The following is a 14,554-nucleotide window of genomic DNA, read 5'->3' as shown; positions in this document are numbered from 1 at the left end:
TATACCCAGATACTCCACCCCGACAACGATTTTTTGCTGCCCCATCAGCCGACATGCGGGTCTCAACCCAGCATAATTCCAAGGTGGGTGGGGGAGACTGCGGATCTATGCGGATAGCTACGAATAGCCTACCCACAGTGCAATGCTCCGGAAATCGACGGCCCCTAGCCTGCCGACCATGGACGCACACCACCGAATTAATGTGCTTAGTGTGGCCGCGTGCACTCAACTTTATACAATCTGTTTTACAAAACCGGTTTATGTAAAATCGGAATAATCCCGTAGCGTAGACGTACCCTGGAAGAGCTTGAAAGACTGGAATAGAAGGCCAAGAAGTAAATACCAGAGAGACTGAAGAGCTATTCAAGCAAAAGGATAATATTGGCATAAGAACTAATGGCTATAAACTGGCTAAGAACAAATTCAAGCTGAAATTAGAATGTTTCTAACCATCATAGGGGTGAGGTTCTGGAACAGCCCAGTAGTTGTGGGGGCAAACAACTTAATTAGGTTTAAGTGGAAGCTCGACACATTTATGAGTGTAACTATATGATGATATTACTTGTTATGTTTGGGGGCAGGGCTCAGCAGCCCTGGGGCTCACTTCTGGTTTATGTCTTATTTTTCTAAAGCTCATGCTTCAGGGTTTCAGCCAGCCACCTACAGGGTTCAGGAAGGGATTTTTTTCTCCCCCAAATGTATGCTAGGGTTTCTTTTTTAATCTTCTTCCTGTGAAGCATCAGGGATGGCCAGTGCTGGAGATGGGACATTGAGTGAAGAGGGCCAGGGCTCTGCAGTGGCACCAAGCATTTTTTCTCTCAAGTTCTTGGCTAACTGGTTCCTTCTCACATGCTCGGGATCTAACTGATCACCATATGCGGGATTGGGAAGGAATTTTTCCCTCAGTCAAATTTGCAGTGACCACTGGGTTTTTTGCCTTTTTCGGCAGTGTGTGGGTACCGGTCACTTATCAGGATTATCTGGGTCCAGGGCTGATTAGAGGTGGGAGAAAGTTGGGCAATTTGCCCCGGGCCCCAGAGGGGCCCGCGAGCTGCTCCAGGTTTTCAGTGGCACTTTGGTGGCAGGCCCTTCACTTGCTCCGGGTCTTTGGCGGCGGGTCCTTCAGTGCAGCAGAAGACTTGGAGCGAGTGAAGGACCCACTGCTGAAGTGCTGCCAAAGCCTCGCCGCGCCACCCGGTGAGTACAAGCGCTGCTAGTGGCGGGGGTGGGGGGAAGCCACGATCAGCGGCACTTAGATTGCTCTACTACCGCCGCTTCATTCTTTGGCAGTGGGTCCTTCCCTCCGAGACGGACCCACTGCTGAATTGCCGCCAAAGACCCAGCCCTGCCCCAGGCCCCCTGAATCCTCTGGGCGGCCCTGTCTGAGTGTATCTCATTTCATCATTTCCCTGTCATTGCAGTGGCCTTGGGCACTGGTGCACCTCAGTACCTTCTAGTCCCTGCCTGTGGCACATCATAGTCTAATCTCTCATTGGTTGTAATACTTTGCTCTAATTTGGGTTGTTGGGTTTAGTGTGTGGGTGCTGGATGGTACTGGGGGCCTGTGATCTGCAGGAGATCAGATTAGATGATCAGGGGGTCCCTTCTAGTCTTAATCTCTATGAACAAGGGTGCCAGTTCTGATGATGGTTTTTAGAGCTAGGCAGAATATTTTACTGCTGACATATTGTTTTTAGGATGAAATCTGACTTTGTACACCAGCCTTAGGACAGTGGAGACTGCAGAACTTTGCCAGTTTGGGAGGGTCAGGATTACTACAGAGGGGGGTGGTGTTACAGGCACACAGGAGATGGCCAGCAGTGGGGGTGCTGTGAGTATGCAGAGGTTGAGGAATCACCCAACTTGTAGGGTCCCGAAAATCTAGGGTTATCCCTGCTTCCAAGCTGCAGATTCATCTAGTTGTATTAGTAGTATTGACAATGTCTAGTGTTTTGTTTTCAGTATATTATGCAAACTACTTAATCCTAATGGCACTCCTGGAGGGTAGATGCATGTTGTTAGGTTGAGAAACTGAGGCACAGAATTATTAATTGATTTAAGCACTTCAAAAATGGGACTTGGGATCCTACATCATTTACGTGCTTTTGAAAATGTTACGCCAAGACTTTCTGAATATTTTTCAATTAATTATAAGTAAATAACTAGAATTACATTCTTGCTTTAATATTGCAGGTATTTGCCTTTTTGTCAATAGACACAATTCAGTAATTCATAAAGGGTCTCCTAGTCTTTGGGAATTAGCAAGATCCTAGTGTATTTTAGGCTTGTAACATCACTATTCTAGGCAAACATAGCTGATTGCATTTGTATTTTATATTGTGCATATATTTGTGTATTTTATATTGTGTGTATCTTTGCACATACTCTGTTTCTTGAGCTTGCATCTTTTTTTTTTTGCTCTTATTACTTTTAAAGAAAGTAAATGTTCTCCTCCCCTTGCTTCAGCCTTTTTAGTGTCAAAAAATTTAAAATATTTTGCCAGGGTTTAATTTATTTAGATCCACCTTGAGGAAAAACAGTGGTTCAGCTTTCATGTAGGAGCTAGAGAAGTTTGCTTTGGAATAACTGACAGGTTGTAGGGAAAGGTAAATGATGTGCAGGAGAGAGCTTGCCTTAACAGATGAAAGCCTTAATGCCTGAGAAAATGACAGCTTATCTGATTGCTCTATAATCTCTTTTTCAGCACTGGCTGACAGAGCTGGAGATCTTTGCTATGATCTTCGCAGCTGCCGTCCATGATTATGAACATACTGGAACCACCAACAACTTTCACATTCAGACACGGTGAGGCCTTTGTAAATTACTTAAGGAAAGGAGGGAAGAATGCTCATTTTGTCTATACCTGACTCTTCTGGGACTCTGTTTTGTGTTTTCTTTTAATATATAGAATAGGTTAAAGAATTGTTAAGTGCAAGAAACTGAGAAATACTATATTTTGTGATCATGAATGTCTTCCATTTATTGGGACAAATCCCTCTGTCACACCAGCATAAAGTTGGAGTAACTCCACTGATTGCAAATAGAATAACCTCAGATTTACACTGATGCCACATGATTAATTGATTTAAGCACTTCAAATGGGACTTGGCCTCAGATTTACACTGATGCCACATAGAAGAGAATTTGGATGAATAACTCATATTTCAAAGCTGCCAGTTGCTAAATAAATGGTCGGCTATGCTCAGGGCTGGCCCACAACATTTTACCACCTGAGACATGGAGCTCGAATGACGCCCCCATGTCCCCTCGCTTGGGCCAAACTTTGAAAGGTCTCTACCTTCTTCCTGTTCTGTTCCTCTCATGGTACTGCTCTGCTACTTACCCCCAATAAAGGAGAACTAACAACTTAAAATGCCTTGTTCAAAAATTTTAAGTAACACTTAACTTTCAAACATCTGAACAGTAAATGTAACTTTTCTGGTCTGCATAGTAAACACTGGCATTTTTATCTGTTTGAATAAACCAAGTGGTGCTTTCCATGCCTTCTTGGTTGCAAAGATTTGAACTGCTTCCTGCTGAAGGTTCACAGTCTGGGCCAGCTCATGCTCTGTTGAGATGGTTGGAAGGCAGACCAGCCTCTGCTGTGTCATTGTGGAGCGTAGATGTGTTTTTATTAACTTCAGCTTGGAGAAGTTGCATTCTCCACTGGCAACTGTTACAGGAAGTGTTAGAAGTATGCGCAGAGCAACAAAAGCATTTGGAAAGAAGGTGGTCATCTTATATATGCACATATATTCCAGAACCGCCTTTGGAGTTGATTCTGCTGAAATGTATCATGAAAGGGCTTTCAATTCATCACCTAAATCACTCGCATCAATATTGCATGTCATCATGTGTCAGCACTGTCTCTAGTGCCCTGCATTGCTGGTGTAGGTCTTCTTCAGGTACAGTGAGGAGTTTTGGAATATCATACAACATCCCAAATATACTGCTGTGCTCCTTGAGCTGCATGAAACGTTCTTCAACTGACTGTATTGCACAATCTAGCACCTGGTTAAAGAATTCAACTTTGAATTGTTGTTCGGGGTCTCTTATGGGATTATCCTGTGCCTCATAATCAAAATGTCTTCTCTGGTGACTCTTGTATTCTTGAATGGATGGGAAAATAGCTTCAGTGTGAAGTTCCTGTGATGTGTACATTTCTTGGGTGGTGACTCTCTCTAGCATGGTCCTGGAGTACAGCATCAAACTCAGCCATCAGCTCCACAATTTAAGAAGTTTCCATTGTTTGTCACATACAACTGGTCTGAAGTGCACGCAGTGCTAGGTTTTGGGTAGCAAGGCATTCTCACAATGGTAATGAGCCTTTTCAGAACTTTGCAGTAAAGAGACTCTGATTCAGTATTTCTTGATGCTGATCATCTATGGTGGCCCTTTAACCTTAAGCCTTATCTCAAGCTCTTTTCCACCTATGGAATGCTCTCTGGTGATTTGCTGCCTTCTCATGCATGCCAGATTTTTCCAATCCTTTTCTTGTAGAACCATTGTGCTGGAACATTAGACAGAAGAGTTTGTAACAAAACATTATGCAGCATTCTGGTTTTTTGAGTACATAGCATGCATCTCCACTTTGTCATCATTGGGGATTTCCTACCAGTAATGGTGTTGGATGGAAACTTCTATTTTCATTGTCTTTGGGAACATGAAGTTTTCACTTGCTGTGGCCATGCAGTAAAGGAAGTCTCAGGTATGTTAAAAGGATCCATGCCTGGCTCATCTAGACTTAAGGAACTAAACTCAGCAGCAGCTGTTTCTTGCGCCTCCACCACACTCTTCTGTGATCTCACTTTTCTCAGGATGTGCATGTTACGTCCATTTGAGATGGAGATATGGATGCTGTACTCTGACTATACTGGAAGATCAGGCATCTCCTCACCACTCACATCCTCATTGGGGCCAGAAGACTCACCATGAACTTTATGTCTATGTCTCAGAAGCTCTCCCTAGATAGAAAAGCTTCCTTGCTTTCTTTCGTTTCTGAATGCTGCCCCAGAGGGGGTTTTTCTTCTTTCACTATGACTGCTGTTCTGTGCCAGCTATAGTGCTCTCACACTCAATTGAAGGAACAAATAAGCAGGCTGGTAAGCAGGGCTGAGTGAGGAAAATATCAGCATCTTAGGGTCTAACAGGCTGCTACTACTTCAGCTGACTGCCTTGTTCCCTCAGTGGGTTCAGGGAAGCAGCAGGAAACAGGAAGCTCGCTGAGAACGTGTTAATCAGTCCAGCTCTAGGGCTGCTAGAGAGGTACATAAGAGGCTCTCCTCCTCTCTCTCCCTAGCTCTACTGATTTCTGTTGTTATAGACTCATAGACTCATAGGTCAGAAGGACCAACATGATCACTAGTCTGACCTCCTGCACAAAGCAGGCACAGAACCCTACCCATCCACTTCTATAAAACCCTAAACTATGTCCGAGTTATTGAAGTCTTCAATTGTGGTATTGAGACCTAAGCAGAGAATCCACCAGCAAGTGAACCCATGCCTCATGCTGCAGGGGAAGGCGAAAAACCTCCAGAGCGTCAGCCAATCTGCCCTGGAGGAAAATTCCTTCCCGATCCAAATATGGCGATCAGCTAAACTGAGCATTGTGGGCAAGGCTCCCAGCAGCAGTCAGGAAGAAATTCTCATGCAGTAACTCTGTCCCATCCCATCCAACATCCCATCGCAGACCAATGAGCAGACCTATTGCTGATATCCAAGGACAATGCCAAAATTAAACTATCCTATCATATATCCCTCCATAAACGTTATCAAGCTTAGTCTTAAAGCCAGATATGTCTTTGCCCCCACAGCTCCCTCGAAGGCTGTTCCAGAACTTCACTCCTCTAATGGTTAGAAACCTTCGTCTAATTTCAAGCCTGAACTTCTAATTGTCCAGTTTGTACCATTCGTCCTTGTGTCTACATTAGTACTAGCTTAACAATAACCTCTCCTCCCCTAACGTTAATCCCCATGATATATTTATATAGAGTAAGCATATCCCCCCGAGTTTCTTCTTTTGGTAGGCCTAAACACGCCAAGCTCTTTGAGTCTCGCTTTATAAGGCAGGTTTTCCATTCCTCGGACATACTAGTAGCCCGTCTCTGAACCTGTTCAGTTGGAATTCTCCTTCTTAACATGGAGACCAAATGCACACAGTATTCCAGTGAGGTCTCACCAGCGCCTAAAACGGTACTAACACCTCCTTATCTTTGCTGGAAATACCTCGCGCTGATGCACCCTAAACCAACATTTGCTTTTTACGCCATATCGTCATAGTCACCTGCGATCACCAGTACCTGAGGTCCTTTCCTCCTCTGTTGTTTTCCAACTGATGTGTCCCCAATGTATACTCGAAAATTCTATTATTAATCTCTAAGTGCATGACCTTGCACTTTTCACTATTAAATTTCATCCTATTACTATTACTCCATTACAAGTCATCCAGATCTCCTGTATGGTATCCCGGTCCTTCTCTGTGTTAGCAATACCCCCCTGCTTTGTATCATCCGCAAACTTTATTAGCACATTTCCGCTCTTTGTGCCAAGGTCAGTAATAAAAAGGTTAAATAAAATTGGTCCCAAAACCGATCCTTGAGAACTCCACTAGTAACCTCCTTCCAGCCTGACAGTTCCCCTTCAGTACGGCCCGTTGGAGTCTCCCTTTAACCAATCCTAATCCACCTTTCATTTCATATCCATCCCCATCTTTTCCAGTTTAACTAACAATTCCCCGTCGGAACCGTGTCAGATGCCTTACTGAAATCAAGGTAATTAGATCTTCTGCATTTCCTTTGTCTAAATATCCGTCACCTCGACGAAGGCGATCAGGTTGGTTTGGCCGATCTACCTCTAGTAAAACCGGTGTTGTTAATTGTCCCAATTACCATGACCTCAGTGTCCTTAAAACTACTTTCTCCTTCAAAATTTTTCCAAGAACCTTACATACTACAGACATCAAACTAACAGGCCTATAGTTACTCGGATCACTTTTTTCCTTTCTTGAAGATGGGAATACGTTAGCAAATTCTCCCAGTCGTATGGTACACCCGATTAACCATTCATTAAAAATTCTAGCTAACGGGCTTGCAATTTCATGTGCCAGTTCCTTTAATATTCTTGGATGGAGATTGTCCGGGCCTCCGTTTTGTCCATCAAGCTGTTCAAGCTTGACTTCTGCCTCAGATGTGGTAATATCTACCTCCATATCTTCATTCCTGTTTAACATCCTTCCCTCATCCCTAAGTCCCGACTTCACTCCTCTAATGGTTGAAAACCTTCGTCTAATTTCAAGCCTGAACTTCTAATTGTCCAGTTTTTACCATTCGTCCTTGTGTCTACATTAAGTACTAGTTTACAATAATTTCTTCCTCCCCTAACGTTAATCCCCTGATATATTTATATAGAGTAAGCATATCCCCCCGAGTCTTCTTTTGGTTAGGCGCTAACAGCACCAAGCTCTTTGAGTCTCCTTTCATAAGGCAGGTTTTCCTTCCTCGGTCTTAATTAGCCCGTCTCTGAACCTGTTCAGTTGGAATTCTCCTTCTTAACATGGAGACCGAATGCACACAGTATTCCTGAGGTTCACAGCGCCTATACAACGGTACTAACACCTCCTTATCTTTGCTGGAAATACCTCGCTGCTGCACCCTAACCCACATTGCTTTTTACGGTCATTCGTCACATCCTGCGATCACCGATACCTGAGGTCCTTTCCTCCTCGTGTTGTTCCAACTGATGTGTCCCCAATGTATATCGAAAATCTTATATAATCTCTAAGTGCATGACCTTGCACTTTTCACTATTAAATTTAATCCCTTACTATACTCCATGTACAAGGTCATCACAGATCTTCTGTATGGCTATCCGGTCTTCTCTGTGTTAGCAATACCCCCCTGCTTTGTATCATCCGCAAACTTATTAGCACATTTCCGCTCTTTGTGCCAAGGTCAGTAATAAAAAGGTTAAATAAAATTGTCCCAAACCGATCCTTGAGAACTCCACTAGTAACCTCCTTCCAGCCTGACAGTCACCTTCAGTACGGCCCTCGTGAGTCTCCCTTTACCAATTCCTAATCACCCTATCTCTCTCTGTATCTCCTCATTAGCCTTATTAAAGACTGAGGCAAAGTACTTATTTAGATATTGGGCCATGCCTAGGTTATCCTTAAGCTCCATTCCATCCTCAGTGTATAGCGGTCCCACTTCTTCTTTCTTTGTTTTCTTCTTATTTATGTGGCTATAGAACCTTTTACTATTGGTTTTAATTCCCTTTGGAAGGTTCAACTCTCCCTCTCACCTTTTCTCCTGCCTGCCTGTTATGTCTCTTGTGCCCTCCTTCCTCCAGCACAGCACTCCACCATCTCTGTGCATCTAGAGCAGAGAGAATACATATGCACGAGTAGCAGACACAATTTTCTACACTCTGGGTCCTAGTGGCCCCCCACACACACACAGTCTGGCACCTGATATGGCTGCCTCAGTTTACCTCATGGTAAGGCCAGCCCTCACCATGCTGGAATAATTTGGAGGTATTCTGGTGATGTTTCTTCTTGAAGTTGAAAGAAACAGAAGAAGCAGCCAACATTTCATTGAATGAAACAAACAGAAAATAGATATTCATCAATAAACCACAAAGAACTGGAAACTACATATCAGCAGCCTTCGCCAGTACCTCTCCCTGCCTAACGCCATGCCTGCAGCTATAGAATGTGTTTATAATGCCTCAGATGTTGTTGTGGTAGCCATGTTTGAAAACACTGGAGAGCACTGCAGGACATTAGGTGGGTAGGAATTTGGCTAGACCAGTGCCATTTTGGAAGCAGACAGCTCTTTTGGGGGAGGTTTTCAAAGGCACAAAAGGTAGTTAGGCATCTAACTTCCACTGACTTTCAGTGAGATGTGGGCACCTAACTGCTCTTTGTGCCTTTGGAAATGTTCACCGTTGTGTCAAAGGTAAGGTGTTCTGAGCAGGAGGTCTATGGTGGCAATGGTTGCACTATGAATTCCTTGTTTAAAATAATCAATTCAGAAAATAATACTGGGACCGATCTTGCAATCCCTAACTCACACAAAATAAGAGTTTTACCTTAATAAGAATTGAGCAAAAGCCTCATTGTTTCACCCAATGACTGATATTTATGTAATATTTAGCAGCCAAATGTCTCTCAGCACTCCTTTTAAATCTTTAACACAGTATTTGGGTGGGTCTTAAGCAGCTAATGTGGTTTTGTGCAAGGCTTCTCCCCTGAGATGAATTTCAACCGTTCATCTTAATGTTTTTCCCAATGAATACAGCATTACACTTACTATAAAAGTACCAATATGTAGTCTATAATTGTGAATCATAGTAATATTTCTGAATGCGAGACTGACACATAATGGAAAGAAACATAAGTTTTTCTACATTCTTTTAAATTCTAGGTCGGATTCAGCCATTCTGTACAATGACCGATCTGTGCTCGAAAATCACCATGTCAGTGCAGCCTATCGCCTTTTGCAAGATGACGAGGAGATGAACATTTTGTCTAACCTCTCAAAGGACGATTGGAGGTAAGAACAAGCAGTAAGGCCATTTGGGGAAGTTACAACCGGGCCATGTGTAATTACTACATTTCTTTGAATAATAGTATCCATCAAAATATAATATACAGCTGTATTTTTATTATGAAGAGAAAGGATATTTAAAAATCTTTATCCTAGTCTTACCCCTCTCATTTTCATCTGCTGTACTCTTAGGACTAAATTCAGAAGTGATGTGTGAAGTTATTTAACTTAGAATGGAATCTATTCATTAGTCTCTCATAGATCTCCCTTCATCCACTTATCACTGTGTAGGTGAATATACTGGTGGCCTGATTTTCATTTACACAAAAACATAAATTACAATTAAGCCCCGTCTGAGGCCCGTTTATACTGCCAGAGCATTATAAATGAGTTTTAGTGTAATGGGAATCAGGCCCAGAGCGAATAAGTGGGTGTAATAGACATGCCAAAGAGCCATAAGAAGGTGTAATTTAAAACAGGCACTCCTGATGGAAATTGGCATTTTTTAAATAACAGATTATTCAAACTGAAAGAGGGCTTTTTAATCTCCTTTTTAAATGAAATCTCTGACATTTTAAAAATAACAATTATGCATAAAACATATATAGTTACCTGGGCCGGACAGGAAGAATCTTAAATTAATTGTATTAATCAGAGCTCTTTCTCACTGGAGTGAAAGCATCCCATCATGTGTTATTGCAGACAAACATACACTGGTTCATGTGTGCTTTCAAACTGAACAAAGTGCTGAGCACGCTCAACTCTTATTGACTTCAATGGAAATTGAGGGCACTCAGCAGTAGTTCTCTGGGCTCTGGTAAGCTGGGTCAGGGACAGAAAGTTCACCCTCTTCCTTCTCCCTTGGATCTGTGTTCCATACTCATCCAGTCTTCCCAGCACAGAAACCCTCATGACAGGTGGAGCCAGGGAAGGCAACAATGTACCCCATCTGAGCACCCGGCCTAAACCCCAGAACCACATGTGGTTTGTTTCATTCAAAAGTCAGCACTATGGATCACAGTTGCCAACTTTCACGCAACAAGCTACAAGCCAAAAACTAGCCAATTAAGCCAAAAACAATTAAGCCAATTTCTGTGTTTTTTTCTGTGGCTGTCTGGCTATGTCTGCTATAGCTGACAGGCTAAGTATGACAAGTCACTCAACATCTTGTGGATTCATAAACAGACAAACTCTGAGGAAAAAACACGTTAACACTCAGAAAGTGTCACAAGAATCTTGAAAAAGGAATAAAACCCACTCTGTGGGTCATGGTATTGAAATCTAATTTATTTTTCAAGATCTAGGTTGTCTGTTTACTTTTTGCATTTCATTCACCTTGCAAGGTGAAAAGAAGCTGAACGATTTCACTTAACAGCATGAGGCTGTTGTGTTTAAATTCAGTATTGTAAGGGATTTTTAAAAATTTTAATTCAACTTGCTTTCGCTCAAATTAGATATATAAGATAGCAAGGAAAACAGATTTTTTAAATTGTAAACTTTCCCCTACAGTATCTAAAATATAAACATAATTTTCTGCAAACACACTGGGCCTATTTTTCCCTTAGCATAACCCAAGTGGTCGTGGCACCTCAGTAGTGTTGGATTCATGCAGGCTGTGAAGTGCTTTGGCATGGACGTTTCTGTACCGATGATGATGGTGATATTTCAAAGAAGAGGGAAATTAAGGTCCCAGTTCAGCAAGGTACTAAAGCATGTATCTACATTGAAGATAGTGGGACTACGCGGTGTTCAGAATTAAGGCTATGCTTAAGCACCTTGCTGAAACTTAATGGGAGCTGATGAGGGAAGAGAAGAGAAAGTGGAAAAAAAATTAAAGGAAGGAATTTAAATTTTGCCTTAACTTCCCACACCCCCTTTTGGGATGTACAAATCACAAGGGAACAAATTCATCCCTACTGTAACTACACTGTCCTCAAATTTAAGTGTGGGCCTATGGTACATGACCGCTTGCTTGATTCTCTTCATTTCTTCCATTCTCCCCTCTCTCTTACCATCTTAATCCCGCCTCCTTCCTCATAATATCATTTTAGGGACCACATCTTTCATCCCAATGCAGTTCACAACATGCAGTCATTGAAATGCTAGAAACTCTTGGATGGAGGCCATCATCTAACTACACAAGCAGAGCAAACTGTACAATCTTGAATTTTGTGGGAGAGATAGTTTTGGCCAAAGAAGAATGTCATGGAAAGTCTTATCTCAAAGACCAACACACAGTACAAAACAAGGAAACTGGATTTATCTGTCTTAGAAAGATGAAGCACTGAGTCAACATTGGGAAATAATTCAGTCTCTAAACTGTTTGTGATAATAAATAAAATTCTACCTAGAGAACAAAATTAAATAAATAGCACTGGGGTGTCCCTTCCACCACTCCCTACACTCGTAACTTTAATGAGGAACTGTGCATTGCTTTGTCCATTAAATGAAAAGCAATAATTAATTCTGGGCTACAGTAAAAGGTCATGTGTCATTGGCTACAGAGTAGATTTTTAGCAGCTGCTTTTGACCATATTCTTGGTAGTTTGAGCACAATCTTCAGAAAAATAGTCTTGAGTCTTGAAACTTTAAAACATTGTTGTTTGAGTAGAAGCTACCCCCACCCCATAATGACAGAACTAGAACTGGGCATAAAAAATTGGGTGAATACTTTATTCGCTAGAAAAATCTATTTTGGTTGACCTGAAACTTTTCATACATATGGTAGAAATTTGTCTAATCTCTGGGCTAAAAGTTGTAAGAGGGGCACCACCAGCAGCTCCTCTTTGTGAACCTAGGCCTTTAAAAACACCTGCAAACAACATTTCAGATCAAACATGTTTTGTTTGTCCCAATGTGTACCCCAGGATGCCCAGGGTTATGAGGAACCTCACCGCCACCTGCCTTTAGTGTAAAGGAGTCTTGTCTGTGCTTGCTGTGGATCAGCTCCCTGAAACCAATAGCCTTTGGCACCACAAGCACTACCTTCCAGGCAGGTCTGCAGGCCACATGCTTTGTACAGGTAGCAAAAGGCATGTACCCACCCCCCGAGTCCTAGGAGCATTTTCTGCAGTGTCCAGTTCCTTCTCCACTGAACGCTCACAGAGTTACCATGCCTGCTGTTCCCAAAGGACCAGTATACACCAATGTGTAAGATTCAGCTCAGGACCTTCACTTTGCTTAACACCACAGCACTTAGATGTATTTATGGTGAAGGTAAGAATAAGTTTATTATCAAAGAACAGAGATCCTAGTAACAGTGAGTAAGAATATTGGAAACAAATGGTTACATATAAAACAAAATCATAACAAGCTTTCTAGAGACTAAACTTGACTAACAGGTTAACCTCCTGTTGAAAGAAAATGATTACATCCAAAGTTATCTCCAACATGTTCAACCAAGCCTGGCTGAGACCCCCTTTTCATGAAGCAAAATCGCTGTCCTTTTACTTCCTGAGTGAAAAGCAACAGGGCATCATCTTTGCCTCCCAAATACAGTGGAGCAAACTTTTGATATACATCTCCAGATAGGGTTTTTTCTCTCCCCTCTTCCCCTTCCCACACCACTCCTTTCCTCTTTCTGTTCATTTCTTTCTGAAGTCGCTGCAATCCTTCATTTGCATTTGGTGATTGAAGACCCATTGTGAATGAGGCAATATAAACATCCATTGTTTGACAGAAAACCTGGTTTTCACGTTTGCTGGTGACCAGTCCCTAGACATAGCTTAATAGGATTAAATTGGGGTGGAGGGTGGATAATTTCCATACAAGTATACAAGTATTATACAAGTATTATAATGAATTTGTAAACTCAGGGGTCATACTCTACGACTAGAAAATTGCTAATATAGTTCCTATTTTTAAGAAAGGAAAAAAATACAGGTCTGTTAGTTTGACCTCAATTGTATGCAAGGTCTTGGAACAAATTTTGAAAGAGGAAGTAGTAAAGGACTTTGAGGTCAATGGTAATTGGGACAAAATACAGCATGGTTTTACAAAAGATAGATTGTGCCAGACCAACCTGATCTCCTCTTTGAGAAGATAACTGAATTTTTAGACAAAGGAGATGCAGTGGATCTAATCTATCTGGATTTCAGTATGGCATTTGATACAGTTCCACATAGGAAATTATTAGTTAAATTGGAGAAGATGAGGATTAATATGAGGATTGAAAGGTGTATAAGGAATTGGTTAAAGGGGAGACTACAACATGTCATATTGAAAGGTGAACTGTCTGGCTGGAGGGAGGTTACTAGTGGATCGGTAGGAGGGATCACTCAGTGGTTTGAGCATTGGCCTGCTAAACCCAGAGTTGTGAGTTCGATCCTTGAGGGGGCCACTTAGGGATCTGGGGCAAAGTCAGTACTTGGTCCTGCTAATGAAGGCAGGGGGCTGGACTCAATGACCTTTTGGTTCCCTTCCAGTTCTGTCAGATAGGTATATCTCCATATATCTTTGCTATAAACTGGGGATTTATCGTTGGAAGTGACAGAGGAGGGGAAATACCTGGGTGTATTAGTTGCTCACAGGATGACTAGACTGCCAATGTGATGCAGCCATTAAGAAAAGGCCAATGCAGTCCTAGGATGCATCAGGCAAGGTATTTCCAGTAGAGATAGGGAAGTGTTAGTACCATTGTACAAGGCAACACTCATTTGGAATACAGTGTCTCCCATGTTTAAGAAAGATGAATTCAAACTGGAACAGGGAAGGGCTATGAGGATGATCTAAGGGATAGAAAACCTGCCTTATGAGAAGAGACTCAAAGAGCTTGGCTTGTTTAGTCTAACCAAAAGAAGGCTGGGGGGAGATACGATTGCTCTCTATAAATACATCAGAGGGATAAATACCAAAGCAAGGAGAGGAATTATTTGAGTTAAGCCCCAGTGTTGACACAGGAAGAAATGGATATAAACTGGCCATCAACAAGTTTAGGCTTGAAATTAGATGAAGGTTTTTAACCATCAGAGGAATGAAGTTCTGGAAGATCTTCCAAGGGGAGCAGTGGG

At 42.2% G+C, this 14,554-nt stretch overlaps 1 protein-coding gene across 6 annotated transcripts in view; it reads left to right on the top strand.

The window, feature by feature from the left end:
- The window catches only part of PDE1C (phosphodiesterase 1C), a 498,893-nt gene that overhangs the window by 376,122 nt on the left and 108,217 nt on the right, over positions 1-14,554 (top strand). For all 6 annotated transcript variants that reach the window (XR_012655243.1, XM_032767196.2, XM_075062574.1 and 3 more), the window contains 2 exons: positions 2,705-2,805; positions 9,423-9,551. Coding sequence is in view for 5 of the 6 variants with exons in the window: in XM_032767196.2 (XP_032623087.1) it covers positions 2,705-2,805; positions 9,423-9,551 (230 nt within the window). In the remaining variant the exon portion in view is untranslated. The remainder of the gene's footprint in view (positions 1-2,704; positions 2,806-9,422; positions 9,552-14,554) is intronic.

Source organism: Chelonoidis abingdonii, chromosome 2, assembly GCF_003597395.2.
Source record: "Chelonoidis abingdonii isolate Lonesome George chromosome 2, CheloAbing_2.0, whole genome shotgun sequence".
In the NCBI taxonomy this organism is placed as follows: Eukaryota; Metazoa; Chordata; order Testudines; family Testudinidae; genus Chelonoidis; species Chelonoidis abingdonii.
The sequence above is the reverse complement of the archived record's forward strand: the minus strand, read 5'-3'. Positions and strand labels throughout refer to the sequence as shown.